Below are 16,338 nucleotides of genomic sequence, written 5' to 3' on the forward strand. Positions count from 1 at the left end.
ATATGTCGCCAGCTTGGCGCAAGGACAACAGAGATCATTAAAGGCGAACGATCCCCTTTCTCCTGGGGGTCGCAGACCTCCGTCTCCTCCCCGGCGACCTTTCTCCCCAGGATCCCGCAGGCCCCTCTCTCCCCCTGGATCCCGCAGGCCCCTCTCTCCTCCTCATAGACTCCTGTCTCCCTCGTATCGCAACTTGTCCCCACCCCCGGATTACTCTCCACCTGGGCAGTACGGTGTTTCCCGCAGGTCTCCCTCACCGGGCTCTCAGATGCTTAAGACACTTTGGCGGACATAGCATTCTCCTGTTCAAATTAACAGACGCATTTAGCCCAGTTTAAAAAAATGTGTTCAGGGTTAGGAAATGAACATTGCATATCTGCAACCGCTGACAGAACATGGAAACAAATTGATAATAATCTGCCCACGTTTGCACTGTACTTGATTTATCGAACAATCAAATTATACACCCACTAGTGAAGGAATTGAATAGTAATTTGATATTTTTTTCCACACCAAATTTTTCTTCCTCAGATCATTTGCATAGTACTAGTCATATTAAATGTTTTAGATCACCAAACACACATTAATTGATTGAGACCTAGACATATCACATCCCACAAGGGAACACACTGCACTGTAAAGCCACACATGCTCTAGCAGAATACCTTACTGGATTACGTCAAAACGCAAAGAGGAACGTGCAGGATGCGGCACCTCATGCCAGTGGCACAGACAAACAAGATGGTAAAGACAACCCGTGGCCAGTGCAGATGTAATACGAGGGTAAAATCCGGACACGGAGGCTACACAGACATTCACGAGGGTAAAGCCACGTTTGGAACAGTGCAGATGCAATACAAGGGTAAAATCGGGACACCGGCTGTACATAGACAAGAAGATAGTGAAAACCAAAACACAGCCTGCACAGGTGGGTAAAACCATACCAGGACCAGAGCAGATGCAATACAGAGTAACATAAGGACACCGTCTGTAGAGAAACGGGATGATAGTGAAAACCAATGCACAGGCGAAATAAATAGTAAAATGATACCAGAGCCAGTGCACATGCAACAAGGGAGTACAACTAGGGTACCGACTGCACAGAGACAGTGGTAGTGAAACCAAGAAACGGACTGCACAAAACAATAGGACAGTAAAACCAGGACACAGGAAACATAAGGGCAAACGCATCAAGGCAAGTGCAGAGATTCTTCAAGTGGCTAAAAGTATGGCATAGGCTGCACAAATACAAGATGATACTAAAACCAGAACACAGGATGCAGAGACCAAATATGTGGGTAACGCCTTAAAACAAGCAACACAGATGTACTGGAAGGGTAAACTGAGGGTGCTTGCTTTATTAAAATAAGGTCATAGCAAATCGATGGCAAAGACTACACAGATAACAGTATGAATGAACGTGGAAGTGATATTGATGCACATGGTATACACCACTGTCTCTTTCACTACCTCTCTCTATCTCACTACATCACAACACCACTCTGCTTACATCTCACTACCTCACAACATGCCTCTCCCTCACTACATCACTGTTTCACTACCTCACTCTCTCTCACTACATAACTCTCACTACCTCACTACCTCACAACTTCTCTCTCTCAAAACATCACTACCTCACTCTCTAGCTCACAACCTCACCACTTCACTCTCTCTCACTCACTACCTCAATCACTATCTCACTACCTCACTCTATCTCACTAACTCACTTTCACTCTCACTCTCTCTTTCACTACCTCTCTATCTCACTACATCACAACATCACTCTATGCTTATATATCACTACCTCACAACATCCCTCTCCCTCACTCTTTCACTACCTCACTCTATCTCACTACCTCACTCTCTATCTACCTCACTCTCTCTCACTACCTCACTCTCTATTTCAATACCTCACTCTCTCTCTCTCTCTATCTCACTACCTCACTCTCTCTCTGCTAATGCAATAGGTATCACATATGCAAAAAAAAAAGCTAATGCCAATAGAAATGACAATGCCATTTATTTAGGGATACAATAATGATAAAAAAAAATAATGAGCAATACCAATAGCTCTACCTATAATATTGCCGAGACCATTGCATTGTAAATGCTTGTTGTGATTTGTTTTGTCATCTTTTTTCCTGCGTGTCTCTTTTTAGGTCTCGGCCTGGTGAAAGCAGCTCATGCGCTGCCCTGCCATGCAGAGCGCTTCTTCGAATCAATACGGATTCCGAAGGCGTGTCCCATCTCTGCCTTCAGCTTTCATTCGTGCGCGTTGTTTGGCGTCACAAATTATGCCAAAGGCAGTGCAATGATTGCACTGAAGGCATGTCAATCTTTCGTTGTTGCCACCCTGTCTCCTTTTAGCCACGCCCACCGGGATTGGATCTTTTACCCGCGGCGTTAGACTATGGCCTTTAATTACTGGGGAAGCACTGTTTGTTTCCCCTTCCCTCTGTCTCCCCAAACAGACCCTTCCCTGAGTCTTTTGCCTACGTAAAAGCTGTTATAATTATGCGACATTTTATCTTAAATGCCAATGCGTTTGTTAAATAACAGAAGGGCGCATCTGCATTATCAAGCGCGTGGTCATTTAAGTACCACAAAGCCTAGACTGTTGACGGCCATGTCAGAGCAGCTCTGGCTCGTTTCGGAATTATCGTGAAACGTGATGTTAAGCGTTCTGAGGGGTTTAATGTGAACTAGGCACGAACGAAAAAGAATGCTTGTTGCATACAATTGTCTATGTATTGAGGCCTGGAGTCGAACCTTTAGTCATTGGTACCCGTTATGTTATGCAAAGCTGCGTAGGTTGACAAACACAACGACTGCCCCTTATCTTTGCAGCGCACAGGAAGTTAAATGTCTTAAAATTAAAGTTGTCTTTAAGCACTTGTTTTCAAGATGTTACTTATTACCAGTTTGGCACAAGTATTCAGTGTTTGATTAACTTAGAATAATTTCTGTGAAAACCATCTTTCCTAGGTTGGTCATGGGATGTGTGAGTCACATGCGTTGTCTCTTGTGCTCCTTCACTTGAACATGCTTGCCTCTCTCTCTCTGTCAAAGCGCTTAGAAGCCACAGATATTTGGTGCATAGCCATGTATAAAAACAAAGTATTGTGTTCTCTCCTAAAGCCTGCATCCACTTATTTATACTGCAAGTATTTAAATGTCTCCCTCATTGCTCCTCAGCATTTTGCCCTGCTACAGAGAATCCCTATTCCGGCTCCGCCTTTTACCATCGATCTGTACCGTCCTTCTCGCTGTTAGACGAGCTTGCCTTTAAAAACGGTGTCTCCTCCAAGGGCCTAACCAGAGCCTTACCATCCGAATCTGTGGTGCACAGTATGCCGGGAACATGAAAGATATCCGTAATGAATCCGATAATAATTGACGTTTTTTGGAATTGAAAGTGCTGAGAGAGTGGAATTTTGCAGCTGCTGAAAGAGCCGTAGAAGGCGATTAAATATGACTGGGGTACTTGTGGATGCTGCGAATGACAGCGGTGGAATAAACGAAGCAACAATGATTCACCCCCTGTTGACAACCTGAAGGGCCGTGGACACGTGGAGCAACACGCACGCAGACACACGGGCGGCCACACACATGCTACACTGATGTGCAAAGAGGCACCACGTGCAGTGCCCATGCACTGTGACACTTCTCTGCCGGCAGCCACACCATTCATGCACTCACATTGGCACGGATGCATGCACAAGTGACACTCGCACAGGCAGACTCTGGGACACTCCTACACGACACGAGCGGCAATACTAACGCACTCAGCATGTGTTGCCTACATAGAGTGCGCACCAAGGCACAACAGTTCTGCCCACAACACTCTTACGCAAGTACCGCAACCGCAGGACGCTCACACCATCTATGTGAGCCTTATATTGCACAAGCCAACTTATGGCAGGGTGACAGATACTCACTCCAGCGCGCGATATATATATATATATATATATATATATATATCAGCTAGCGGTATCCTCGTGCGAATGCGCACAAACAGGACCACGGACTCTGAATATGCTGTTGCCAAATAATCGGTGCTTTATTCAAAAGAAACGGTGCTGTCTAAGACGCGTTTCGGACACAAACTGTGTCCTTGATCACTTGTCGACATATTGGATAACCGGAAATATAAACCACATAGCACTTCCGGTTCGTGCGATTGACATGCAATGAACATAAAAGAAATACTATACATAGTGTTCCCAATAGGAAACGCTAAACACTGGGTATAACTAATCGTGGCTCCAATTAAAATGCGAAAGGTGGGCGCACATAGCTTGTTTGACAAATATAGATGTTATGCACAGTACATTTTAAAGATCTTAGTATATGTGACAAAACACCGCCAATTTGCAATATCAGCACGAATGCAAATACACTGGATCAAGTCAGTAAGTGCTTGCTTCTATTGCTATGGCATCCACATAGGTGTACAAATACACTAATATGCACTTATGAAAGTTAAAAAATACCTTTCAAGCCACTATAAATAACGAGGTGTGCAAATGTGCTGATATAACTCGACATGGGGGGTAATAATAGAGATGTAAACTGTATATGACATGTGCAATTGCGCCAAGTAATTCAACAATTGTAGAAACAAAATATGACATAGCTAAAACAACCTATTACTTAAATTAAGAAGCTATTTCTAGTGCGATAAAATATTCACAGTTGTAATTTTAGAAGCAGTGTATCATAGTTTCACCTATATACAGAATAAAAACAAGCTAAAAAATATCAATCAAATGTGCAAATACGCAATATTAGAATTGATGAGCCAGATAAAACCACAGTAAAAAAATACATTAAAAAAATGCAGGTTTCATGCCTTCACGCTGTTTGTAAAAGTGCTATTGGTGTGAGGGGTGCAAAAAGTTGAATAATATGTGCAAAATAGTGCTTAAATAATAAAACGAATCCCATAATGGAATAGCAGCGAATGTCCTCATAGACCGGAATCTACTACATAGAATCAAGAATACACTGTGCTAATACATATGCAATGGTAATTCATAGTAGCGTAGTTCCAATAATGCCATATAAGACCCAATGTTCCTATAAATACACATATACGTATACATATAAATACACATGGTCTATCTAAGAATGGAAACAACAGTGCATGGCAAAATGCTAAACCAACTCAACATGCTCATATGAGCTGTGAGAAAAGGAGTAATCAGAAACATCTTGAGGGGAGACCAAATGAACCAGCGGATACTTGTGCATATAGGATAGTGGTCGCAGCCCCTCTTTATAGAAAATTGTGTAAATCTTCCCCTGTATTTAATCCAGTCGGAAAATTCGTGTCTAACTCAATAATATATTTCGATTCAAGTTGGCGCAATTGTTTTTCGTGATTCCCCACCTCTTTTGTTGAGGGGTACTGAGTCTATGACAAAATATTGTAAATATTTTAAGTTATTTTCATGCACCGCTTTGAAATGTCTTGCGACTGGATATGTTGGATCAGAGTTAACAATCGCACGGAGGTGCTGCAATATACGCACATGGAGTTTTGTGCTTCCAACGTAGCATAGACCACAGCTGCATCTCAACACATAGACAGCATGATCCGTCCTACATGTGTAGTGTTCTCTTAGGGGATACTCAAAATCCGAGAAAGGTGTTTTGTAAGTGGAAGTATTAATGCCAAATTTGCAAGCTCTGCAAGAATTGCATTTTACAAAACCCTTTTTCGGGGTGAGCCAATTCCTAGACTTGGTGTTCTCTGGACTGTTTTTAACTAGATCATTTCGCATAGAGTAAGCTTTGCGAAAGGTTACAGTAGGACTGGGAGGAAGCACCTTTTTAAGAGTCAGGTCTGTCATGACTATAGGTAATTCTTTATTAATTATAGCTGTAATGGCTTTGGCCTGCTTACTATATGTGGTTACTAGTCTAAAATCATATCCCACACCTTGTGTTTGTCTGTCCATATCACTGTTAATGTTGGTAGTTTTTCTATTTGGATCTAGTAAGATGGTCCTATCGTTCATATTCGTTTTTCGTCGTGCTATGTCCAGTTTTTTAGGGGCATAACCTCTAGCCGCCGTTTAGTAAGTTCTTGATGATAATCACAAGCTTCCTCAGTGCTACAAGCTCTATGAGACCTCAAAAATTCTCCATACGGAATACTAACTATCATATGGGGAGGATGGAAACTCTTGGCATGGAGCACAGAGTTTCCGGAAGTGGGCTTTCTGTAGACACTAGTTTCTAATACTCTTTGCTTAGCTTGGACAGGAATGTCTAGGAAATTGGTAGTAGTTTTATCAATATGGGCAATTAACTGCAGATTCAAATCATTGGTATTGATGGAATCGACAAAATTCTGGGCCTGATCTTTGGTTCCCCTCCAAATTACAAAAATAACGTCGATATATCTCCACCATATTATAATCTGCTTGGACCACTCTTCGGCATGACGAACCATGAGGACATGCTCTTCCCACCAGCCCACATGCACGCAAGCGTAGCTCGGGGAGAAGCATGCCCCCATGGCCACGCCGCGCAATTGTTGGAATACAGTGTTGTTAACATAAAAACATTATATAAACACCACTTGGTCATGCACAACAGCATTTGGTTATGACAGTACATTTGAATCGGTCTTTTGCCCAAATAGTATCCCATTGCCTTAAGTCCATCCTCGTGGGCTATACTAGTGTACAGTGCAGTAATGTCCATGGTCAAAAACAGATACTCATCTGACCACTCTGTTTTGCTAAGTTGGAATAAAAAATCCGTAGTATCTTTTAGGAAACTAGGTAGTTGTGTCACGAAGTCTTGGAGATAAAAATCAATATACTTAGATGTATTTTCGAAAATACTTTTAATAGATGAAACAATGGTTTTGCCTGGGACAGGCAGTGTCCCTTTGTGTACTTTAGGTATGAAGTATATATTGGGCAACAAAGGAAAATCATTGTTCAGAAATGAAAATTCATCTTTCGAAATCAGTCCTCTTTTCCATTTGCAAAGATCATCTTTATAGTTCTTTTGGATTTTTTTCACACTGATCAGGTTGCTTTTGCAATAGCAGGCACTATCATCCAGATGATTGCAGGCTTCTTTGATATATTCCTTTTGGTCCCAAATTACCACGTTGCCACCCTTGTCAGATTTATTGACTACTATAGCGTCGTTTTTCAATTTTTTCATGAGCTCAAAATATTGCTTGGTGCTGTAATTAGAGATTTTGTTGCCTTTGTGTGTTCTTGGATAGTTTTTTTAAGTTCTTCTATCACTCGCTCATGGTATCACGTGGCATATTGGGGACAAACGTGGAGATCGGTTTAAAAGGGCTCCTACCTGGTTTAGCAATGTCAACCCCTTCTGTATCGGCTATTTCTTGTGTGCTTATCTCTACAGAAGGTAGGGCACGTAGTTGGTGTAACGTTTGCATTAAAGATATGTCTTTGGCTTGTAAGGTTGTACTTTGTGTTGTATTCAGATCATCTTCATTTATATTGGTTGTTTCCAAATTTTTCTTGATAGTAAAGTATTTCTTCAATTTGATTTTCCTGATAAATTTATACACATCTACTCGAGTGTTGCAATAGCCGAAATTGCTTTCAGGACAAAATGAGAGTCCTAGTGTGAGGAGTTATTTTTCCGCCTGATCAAGGTCAATGTTAGTGAGGTTGATGATGGTGTTATCTTCTATTGTTGCGCTTTTTTCCAGCGTTTGTTCTGCTTTTTGCGCCCTCTTATGCCCGAGGCATTTCCTTCTTTCGCGCCTTCGGGCATTTCTCCTTTCCTTGTTGAGGCGTTTGGATTCCGTGGCCTCAGTGACTGTTTTCTCTCCATTCTGACGTATTCCAGTTCTTCTGCAAATGTCAACTGGCTCAAATCCCCTTGTTCTGAACCTGGGTTGCTTATATCAGTGTCACTGTGAACTAGACTGGCGTCCGTCGTGGACAGATTTGAATCACTTCCTGCACGTTCAAGCGGTCTGGTGACTGTAGGTATTTTGTTAGTTATCATACCCTTTTGTCTGCGTAGGTTATCGAACTTTCGTGCAAATGTAAATACTTGCCCTTGTTCATAATCGTTCTTATCCCTCGCAAATTTGAAGGCTTTCCTGGTTTTAATCACCATCTCTTGTTTTTTCAGGCGGTCATCGATGAATACTTTTGTCAATATACTCCTTTTGTTTTTGATGTTCTGGCTTACTCAGTTCTTTGTGTATTCTTGCAATCTCTTCCATATTTTTATTGCGGTCGATCTTAGCATATTTGACCAACAAACACACTAGACGCATAGATGCGTCGAGATTGCTCTCTGCCCATTCCTTCAAGAGCATGGGATTGGGGCTATCGAAGCTGGGTGCCAGCATAATTCTTAGGCCCCTTGGTATTCTCCCGACCTCGTGGTACTTCTCCAATGATTTGATTCCCACCATTTTGTGAGTTCTCTCCTACTATTTTTTTCTAATGCTTTAATTAGGCTTTGCGTATCGTCATTAGTGCCAATTACTGTTGTTTTCTTGCCATTTCCATCATTGGGGACTTTTGGCAAATTGAGAAAAAGTTAATCAGCTGCCATTTCATGATCCCGTAATACGTCGTCAGACATGACACCTTATGGATACATTCCTTTATATGCACTTCCTACGGTTAGGCACTGGTGCTACCGTGAATGCAGGCAAATGTCCAGCACCTCCCCACCTACTACGTGCAGAAATTACTGACTCACTTACCGCGTGTAATTCGGCGACCTGACGAGTCCTCCGACTCCCGACGTTCGCCTCTACCTCGCGTATATCGCAGTGGTCCGCACTCTGTAGGGGGCTGTCCTCAACACGCTCTCACCGAGCGAAACTCCAACGCGGCTGAGATTCCAGGTCAGCCTACATTCAGGCGAGGGGTCCGTGTAGAAACAGGAAGTAGCCTTCTTCCCACAAATACATCAGCTAGCGGTATCCCCGTGCGAACGCGCACAAACAGGACCATGGACTCTGAATATGCTGTTGCCAAATAATCGGTGCTTTATTCAAAAGAAAAGGTGCAGTCTAAGACGCGTTTCGGACACAAACTGTGTCCTTGATCACTTGTCGACATATTGGATAACATGAAATATAAATCACATAGCACTTCCGGTTCGCGCGATTGACAGGCAATGAACATAAAATACTATACATAGTGTTCCTAATAGGAAACGCTAAACACTGGGTATAACTAAATCGTGGCTCCAATTAAAATGCGAAAGGTGGGCGAACATAGCTTGTTTGACAAATATAGATGTTATGCACAGTACATTTTAAAGATCTTAGTATATGTGACAAAACACCGCTAATTTGCAATACCGGCACAAATGCAAATACAGTGGATCAAGTCAGTAAGTGCTTGCTTCTATAGCTATGGCATCCACATAGTTGTACAAATACACTAATATGCACTTATGAAAGTCAAAAAATACCTTTCAAGCCACTATAAATAACGAGGTGTGCAAATGTGCTGATACAACTCGAAATGGGGGGGGGGTAAAAATAGAGATGTAAACTGTATATGACATGTACAATTGCGCTAAGTAATTCAACAATTGTAGAAACAAAATATGACATAGCTAAAACAACCTATTACTTAAATAAATTAAGAAGCTATTTCTAGCGTGATAAAATATATTCACAATTGAAATTTTAGCAGCAGTGTATCATAGTTTCACCTATATACAGAATAAAAACAAGCTAAAAATATCAATCAAATGTGCAAATACGCAATATTAGAATTGATGATCCAGATAAAACCACAGTAAAAAAATACATTACAAAAATGCAAGTTTCATGCCTTCACGCCGTTTGTAAAAGAGCTATTGGTGTGAGGGGTGCAAAAAGTTGAATAATATGTGCAAAATAGTGCTTAAATAATAAAACTAATCCCATAATGGAATAGCAGCGAATGTCCTCATAGACCAGAATCTACTACAAAGAATCAAGAATATATATATATATATATATATATATATACATATATATATATATATATATATATATACACACACACACACATATACACACCCCAAACAATGCCCAGCAATTGAGGCCGCACACCACAGCAAAGGAGGAAACATCCTTTTATTAGCAAAAGAAACAGGCAGCTTCCGATTCCGCAATCAAATCCTGTGGCCTTACGCGTTTCAGAGTGCATTTTTCTCCTTCCTCAGAGGCCATCACGATCATCCAGAGTTACGTGCACCTGACTTCAAAATACCCTGCGTGCTTTAAACCTTTTAGTTGGTCCCAGGTGTGCCTGATTTCATTCCATTTGCAAGGCACGCTGGTCTTTGGAGTCCACTCCTGCACAATTATGCCCTCCAGTGGGTCCGAATGCCGTGAATGTTTTCAGGATGTTGTTTATAGCCCTCCATTGGGCCCCCGAATCCAACTCTGCCTGTTAGAAATGTATACTTGCTGTGTCATTTACCGAGGGAAGGTTCCCTCTGTCTGCATCCACGCTGCTATTCTGGATGGTGCGATCCCTCTACGGCCTGGAGCTGCGGTATCATATATCCCAAACAATGCCCAGCAATTGAGGCCGCACACCACAGCAAAGGAGGAAACATCCTTTTATTAGCAAAAGAAACAGGCAGCTTCCGATTCCGCAATCAAATCCTGTGGCCTTGCGCGTTTCAGAGTGCATTTTCCTCCTTCCTCAGAGGCCATCACGATCATTCACAGTTACGTGCACCTGACTTCAAAATACCCTGCGTGCTTTAAACCTTTTAGTTGGTCCCAGGTGTGCCTGATTTCATTCCATTTGCAAGGCACGCTGGTCTTTGAAGTCCACTCCTGCTCAATTATGCCCTCCAGTGGGTCCGAATGCAGTGAATGTTTTCAGGATGTTGTTTATAGCCCTCCATTGGGCCCCCGAATCCAACTCTGCCTTGCAAATGGAATGAAATCAGGCACACCTGGGACCAACTAAAAGGTTTAAAGCACGCAGGGTATTTTGAAGTCAGGTGCACGTAACTCTGGATGATCGTGATGGCCTCTGAGGAAGGAGGAAAATGCACTCTGAAATGCGTAAGGCCACAGGATTTGATTGCGGAATCGGAAGCTGCCTGTTTCTTTTGCTAATAAAAGGATGTTTCCTCCTTTGCTGTGGTGTGCGGCCTCAATTGCTGGGCATTGTTTGGGATATATATATATATATACACACACACATACACACACATATATGTGGCAGGCTTCCTCGAAACAGGCAGCAGTGTGAATGAAACCCTAGAGTAATGGGGAAACGCACGCGCTGTACGGCTAGCTCAGAACGTTGAGGGACGGTATACTAAGGTGTGCTATACAAATCACATTTCGTGCAAAATAGCAGCAATATTTATTTAATTATATGTGTGGGTGCATGCTGCAGTGTTATATAAAGCCACATTTCACAGGCAGTGGGTTTTATTTCAAGGTTCCAGTACAGTAAGGAGTTTTTTACACTGGGGGGACCTACATTTATTCGGATTTCCTTCCTGCAGCCATTTAATGTATAACACGATAGTGCATTTAGATAATGATATGACCAGATCACTCTATAGAACTTCGCCATAGCCCACAGTTTAATTAGCAAGCTGTTCATGAAAGCTAAGCAAAACATGACCGTTGTAATTACAATCAGGGCCTCTTGTTAGATGAACATAGCAGGAGCAGCTTCAAAAATCTCTTAAACATAATCCTTTTCAGGTGTTCAAGCAGCAGTCTAATGATGAAAGATGAACGTTCTAATTGCAATTGGAGCACCTTGTCAGTAACAGATTTAAAATTCTGATTTCTAGCAGCAGGATGAAGATTTTTGAAAAGGCATACATTTGTTTCTCTCCTCTTTACAGCAGACAATCAAACAGTGTACTTAGGAATTTTACTTACTGCTTACAATAAACGTTTCCCTGTTTGAAAAAAATCATAGTTTTATTAATAATTATGGTAAATAAACAAGTAATCTAGAACACACAAGGGAGGACATGTAATATGTTCTTATATTTTCACCTCATGGATTTGTTGACATTTACAATGTTTATAATGTCAATCTGAAAGCTTTAATTAGGACTAGGTTACACAGTTACCAGATTTGTATGCGCTATATTGAGGAGGCAAAGATGGCACCACTCTTATGGATCTATCTCTATCCCCACTGGAATGCATTTTCTTTAATCTTCAAGAACTTTGGCACCATTTGACGGCACTGCATGAACATTCAAAACTCTTAATTTATCCATATCAACCCAATCCTGGAGAGTTTCCGACAGTCTGTAAATTGGGACAGAAGTGAGGGGGTCCCAAAGGTTAACAAGCATTGACATAGCAAATAGGTCTCGCCTTTGGGACCTTATAAGTGTTTAGTTATACAGCACAATATCCTTGGTGCAACATCAACTGTTGCATGGCTAAACACTTATAAGGTCTCAAAGTCGAGAGCGATTGGCTATGCCAATGCTTGTTCAGTATGCAGTCATCACAAAAAAAAATCCACACCTCTAGGATTACCTTGGTTTGGACGTTCAGTACTCCTCATATGTTTTAAGACACACTGCAGATACGTCTGCTTCTTCCATTCTAGCTCTGCATGGGGAACAGATTCGTGCCTGGAAGACAGAAGCAATAGATAGCATGTAGCTGTGGCTTCACTTTCCTAGCTCGATAAACGTAATTTGGGCAATGAGGGGAAAATTCTGACTGAATCGGTGCCAGAGTGACATCTGTTCCAAACCAAGTTTGAGCACACTATTAGGGTGATGCAGAACTGCATCAAGCTCTCACTTCCATTCTTGTATCAGAGTATTCCTTACTGCAAACTGTTTTGGACATTTGCTGGACATACAAGAAACCGCGATACTGCCTGAAAAGGTACAACAATAAGACACGAGGTTCCACAGGACCTCGAACGGTTCAGTACAAGCATTGGGACTATTTTGGATCAGCACCATCAGATTAGATTCAACAAACAAGACAACAAGTGTTGAACAATGAGTCAGCCAGGAAGACTGCACAGAGTGGAAAAGAACAGCAAACATCAGGACTGTGTATTGTAAGTTTATTAAGCACATCCATAATGTTCAGACACCCCAGCCCATTAAAGCATCACCATTTGAATTTCCATACCGGACGCAATCCTGAGTCCAGACGCACTGCACTGCCTTCTGTTCGTGAATATCAGCCCTATCCCCGTCTCAATCTCCGAAGTATTTTCTTAGCACAAAATTCAGAACGCTGAACAAGAGATGTAAATGTAACAGATTTTCGGACTGACAGGGCCCACAACACTTCTGCCCCCGCAGATTCTAGAACAGATAGCAGCCTCAAGGCACTCCTGTCCCCGCACATGCAGGGAAACATTGGACACAAAAAGCACTTCTGTCCCAGAGTCCATAGTGAGGGAAGGGAATCAGCACCGGGGTTGGAGTGGGCAGAAAATAGGCCCGAACACCGAAATAAAAGTGGTCCCCATTAGTTAATTAAAAAGGTAAAAAATAGTGGTCCATGTTTAAAAATTGGGGCAGTTTCCAATCTGTAAGGACACGCTGTATACGTGTTTTTGCAAGGGATGGAAGACTATATGGATTTGAGCTGCTTCAGGCAATGTTTATTTTAATATCAGGGAAACAACAGTAAAACTCGGCCCACTATCGCATTAAATCAAGCCCACCCACACAATGACATTCTTGCACAGCCCTTCAGGCCCGGCACTCATGCCTGTCCAACTCAGTCAGTAATTACTACTTCTACCCGGCAGGAGTCTAGATGGATCGTGCTGGTACGGACTGCAGCCTCAGCACACTTCTGTCCAAGCAGATGCCTCAAATATTTGGTTCACAAAGCTTCCAACTCCTGGCAGCGGATAACCCTGTGCATCACTCAGACTGTAAACTGTTTGCCCTTAATGCACCAGGCCTTCACCAAACATGCAGCAAATTCTACTCTATCCAACCTACCTATCAGGCAGCCTGGTGTTTTAGCAACAAACATGCAGTCAAAAATAACAATGAATAGCTAGTATTACGAGGACAAAAATAGTATTTTTTTCTTTAAAACAAGCTATTGCACTCCGGGAACTAAGCTTTTTATTTACCATTATGAAAAGCTTCCCACGAAGGCAAAATGTGTTTCTTCACGAACAGTTACTTGGTGTTAAAACTATAACATTTAAAAATATCTTAATGAAGCTGATATTTGAGAGATTAGTTTAGAAGGCTTACTGCAGTTTGCCGTTTCCTCTTTTCTTCCTTCGTATTTAAAAAGTTTTAATTGGTGTAAACTAGACCCCAGGGTGTCAGCGTGCTTTACATTAACCACTTAGATACATGAAATCATGGAAAACATCAGAGGGGGGAGAAAGCTAGTTTTGAGAGTACTAGAATAAGAGGAGTGTAACACACTGGCTTCAAGTTGCCAGTTCCATTCAGTAAATCTAAGATATAGGATAGGACACGTTACGCAGATCTCAGTTGGTCAATATTGTGGACTACACTAAAGACAGTTGGAGTGCAGAATGCACTTTAATTTATGCGGTATTTATATATCAGATGGGTTTTCAACTCATTAGAAAATCTTAAAACGAAGGATCGATGCAAACGTTCGGGAGATAGAGTTCCATATTTTGCGTGTGCTTCCTAAGCAAGAATGTTTTTTTTCTTTCTTCAATTTAGGTGAGTCTAGAAAAAAGAGAATTTGCACTTTGTGTGGAGAGGCCCCAGCAAGATAGTGTGCGTTTTTGAGCATAGTATTCATAGGTGCCACAATGCAAGGCTTCAAAAGTGATACGTCCGACTTTGAAGATGGTTCAGGCTTCAATGGGAAGCCATTTGAGTGATGGGAGGACAGTTAGTTGAGTGACAGAGCGGTATGAGCACAGGGGAGATGTGATCATAGAATCTTACTCCCGAGACGAGTTTTGCAGTGAAATTCAATACTACCTTCAAACGGGATAAGTAAGTTTTGGTATACCGGTATGGAAAGCATTTCGTAGTCAAGTCTGGAGAGGACTACAGCAAGTACAGCATGTTTGAGATCTGAACCTTGAATAGAAGGTTTAATGTTTTTTACAGGTCTTGGTTATGTGTTACTAGGGATTCAGACGCTTGTTAAGGATGACTGAGGGATTTAGAGTAGTCAATGATTTATGGATTTCGGTCTAGTGCGTGTAACAAAGTTAGCCAAATCTCCTGCCTTTGGGCAGGAGATGAGGAATTCGATTTTAAGAAGATTCAGTTACAGGTAATTGGGAAACAGCCGTAGGCACCTTTTCCGGCTATGAGATGAACATAAGTAAGACACAGGTCCTTCGTAATTGTCAACCTAATATGGCAATCTCGGGGACCTGTTCAGTAGAAAAATATCTAGGGGTACAGATCTCCTCATAGACGGAACATGTCCTAAGACTCAACTATGATCCTTTGCTATACGCAGCCATTAAAAACATGAAGAACTGGCACAAATTGCCTATTAGTATCATAGGGAGATGTAACATTTTCAAAATATATATCCTACCTAAATTCCTTCATCTATTTCGAGCAATACCATTACGAGTCCCAAAATAATAATTTTTTTTAGATTGGAAGGGGCAACAGTAGTTTTATCTGGGGGTATAGGCAACCGCGCTGGGCAATAAAATATATTAAATTCCCCTATATACAAGGGGGGCTTCAGCTCCCCGATTTTAAACTATATCACTGGGCCTCCTTTGCGCGACACCTATGCGGTCTGCTCTCTATGGGCAGTCAAAATTATTGCTACACTTTTGCATTCGAACCGGATAGGAGATTTGTTTCGTACAGAACGAGTGACCCTAATTTTTTCCAAAAGAGTAGGTTTTAAGACAGCCTGGCATATTGTCTACCTATGGCGGAAAATCTTATCCAAGTGTTCCCTTCCTCTTATCCATAACTAGTCTCCCTTTATGTGGAAACCCTTCACTCCCGGTAATATTTCATGACCAGGCAGGAAGAATATGGGAAGGCAATGGGATTAGCCAGCTAGGGCACTTGTATTACTCAAATGGGTTTTGAGCATTTAAAGCTCTACAGACTTTATTTGGCCTCCCTCAGCGGATTTTAAAAAATATTTACAGATTTCTTTTGGGGGCGGAATGATACAAGGACCCGTGAGAATTCGGACTTGATGAAATGCCTACAGTCTGTCTCCCAGAAGCCATCAATTAGCAGTGTCTATCAGATACTTTGTCAATTTAGAATCCACGACATCTCAAATTTAGCATCTTATTGGAGTAAATTGCTGTCAAAGGATATTATTACCCCAGACATCACTTACGCACAAGGAACTTTGGACGAGGCAGTACACTCCATTAGTCTAAAATTGCA

At 41.7% G+C, this 16,338-nt stretch overlaps 1 protein-coding gene across 2 annotated transcripts in view; it reads right to left on the reverse strand.

The window, feature by feature from the left end:
- The window catches only part of S100PBP (S100P binding protein), a 572,513-nt gene that overhangs the window by 138,390 nt on the left and 417,785 nt on the right, over nt 1-16,338 (reverse strand). For both annotated transcript variants that reach the window (XM_085648377.1, XM_085648378.1), the window contains one exon: nt 12,509-12,606. In XM_085648377.1, the coding sequence (XP_085504503.1) occupies nt 12,509-12,606 (98 nt within the window). The remainder of the gene's footprint in view (nt 1-12,508; nt 12,607-16,338) is intronic.

Source organism: Triturus cristatus, chromosome 3_2 (genome assembly GCF_964204655.1).
Source record: "Triturus cristatus chromosome 3_2, aTriCri1.1, whole genome shotgun sequence".
NCBI lineage: Eukaryota > Metazoa > Chordata > Amphibia > Caudata > Salamandridae > Triturus > Triturus cristatus.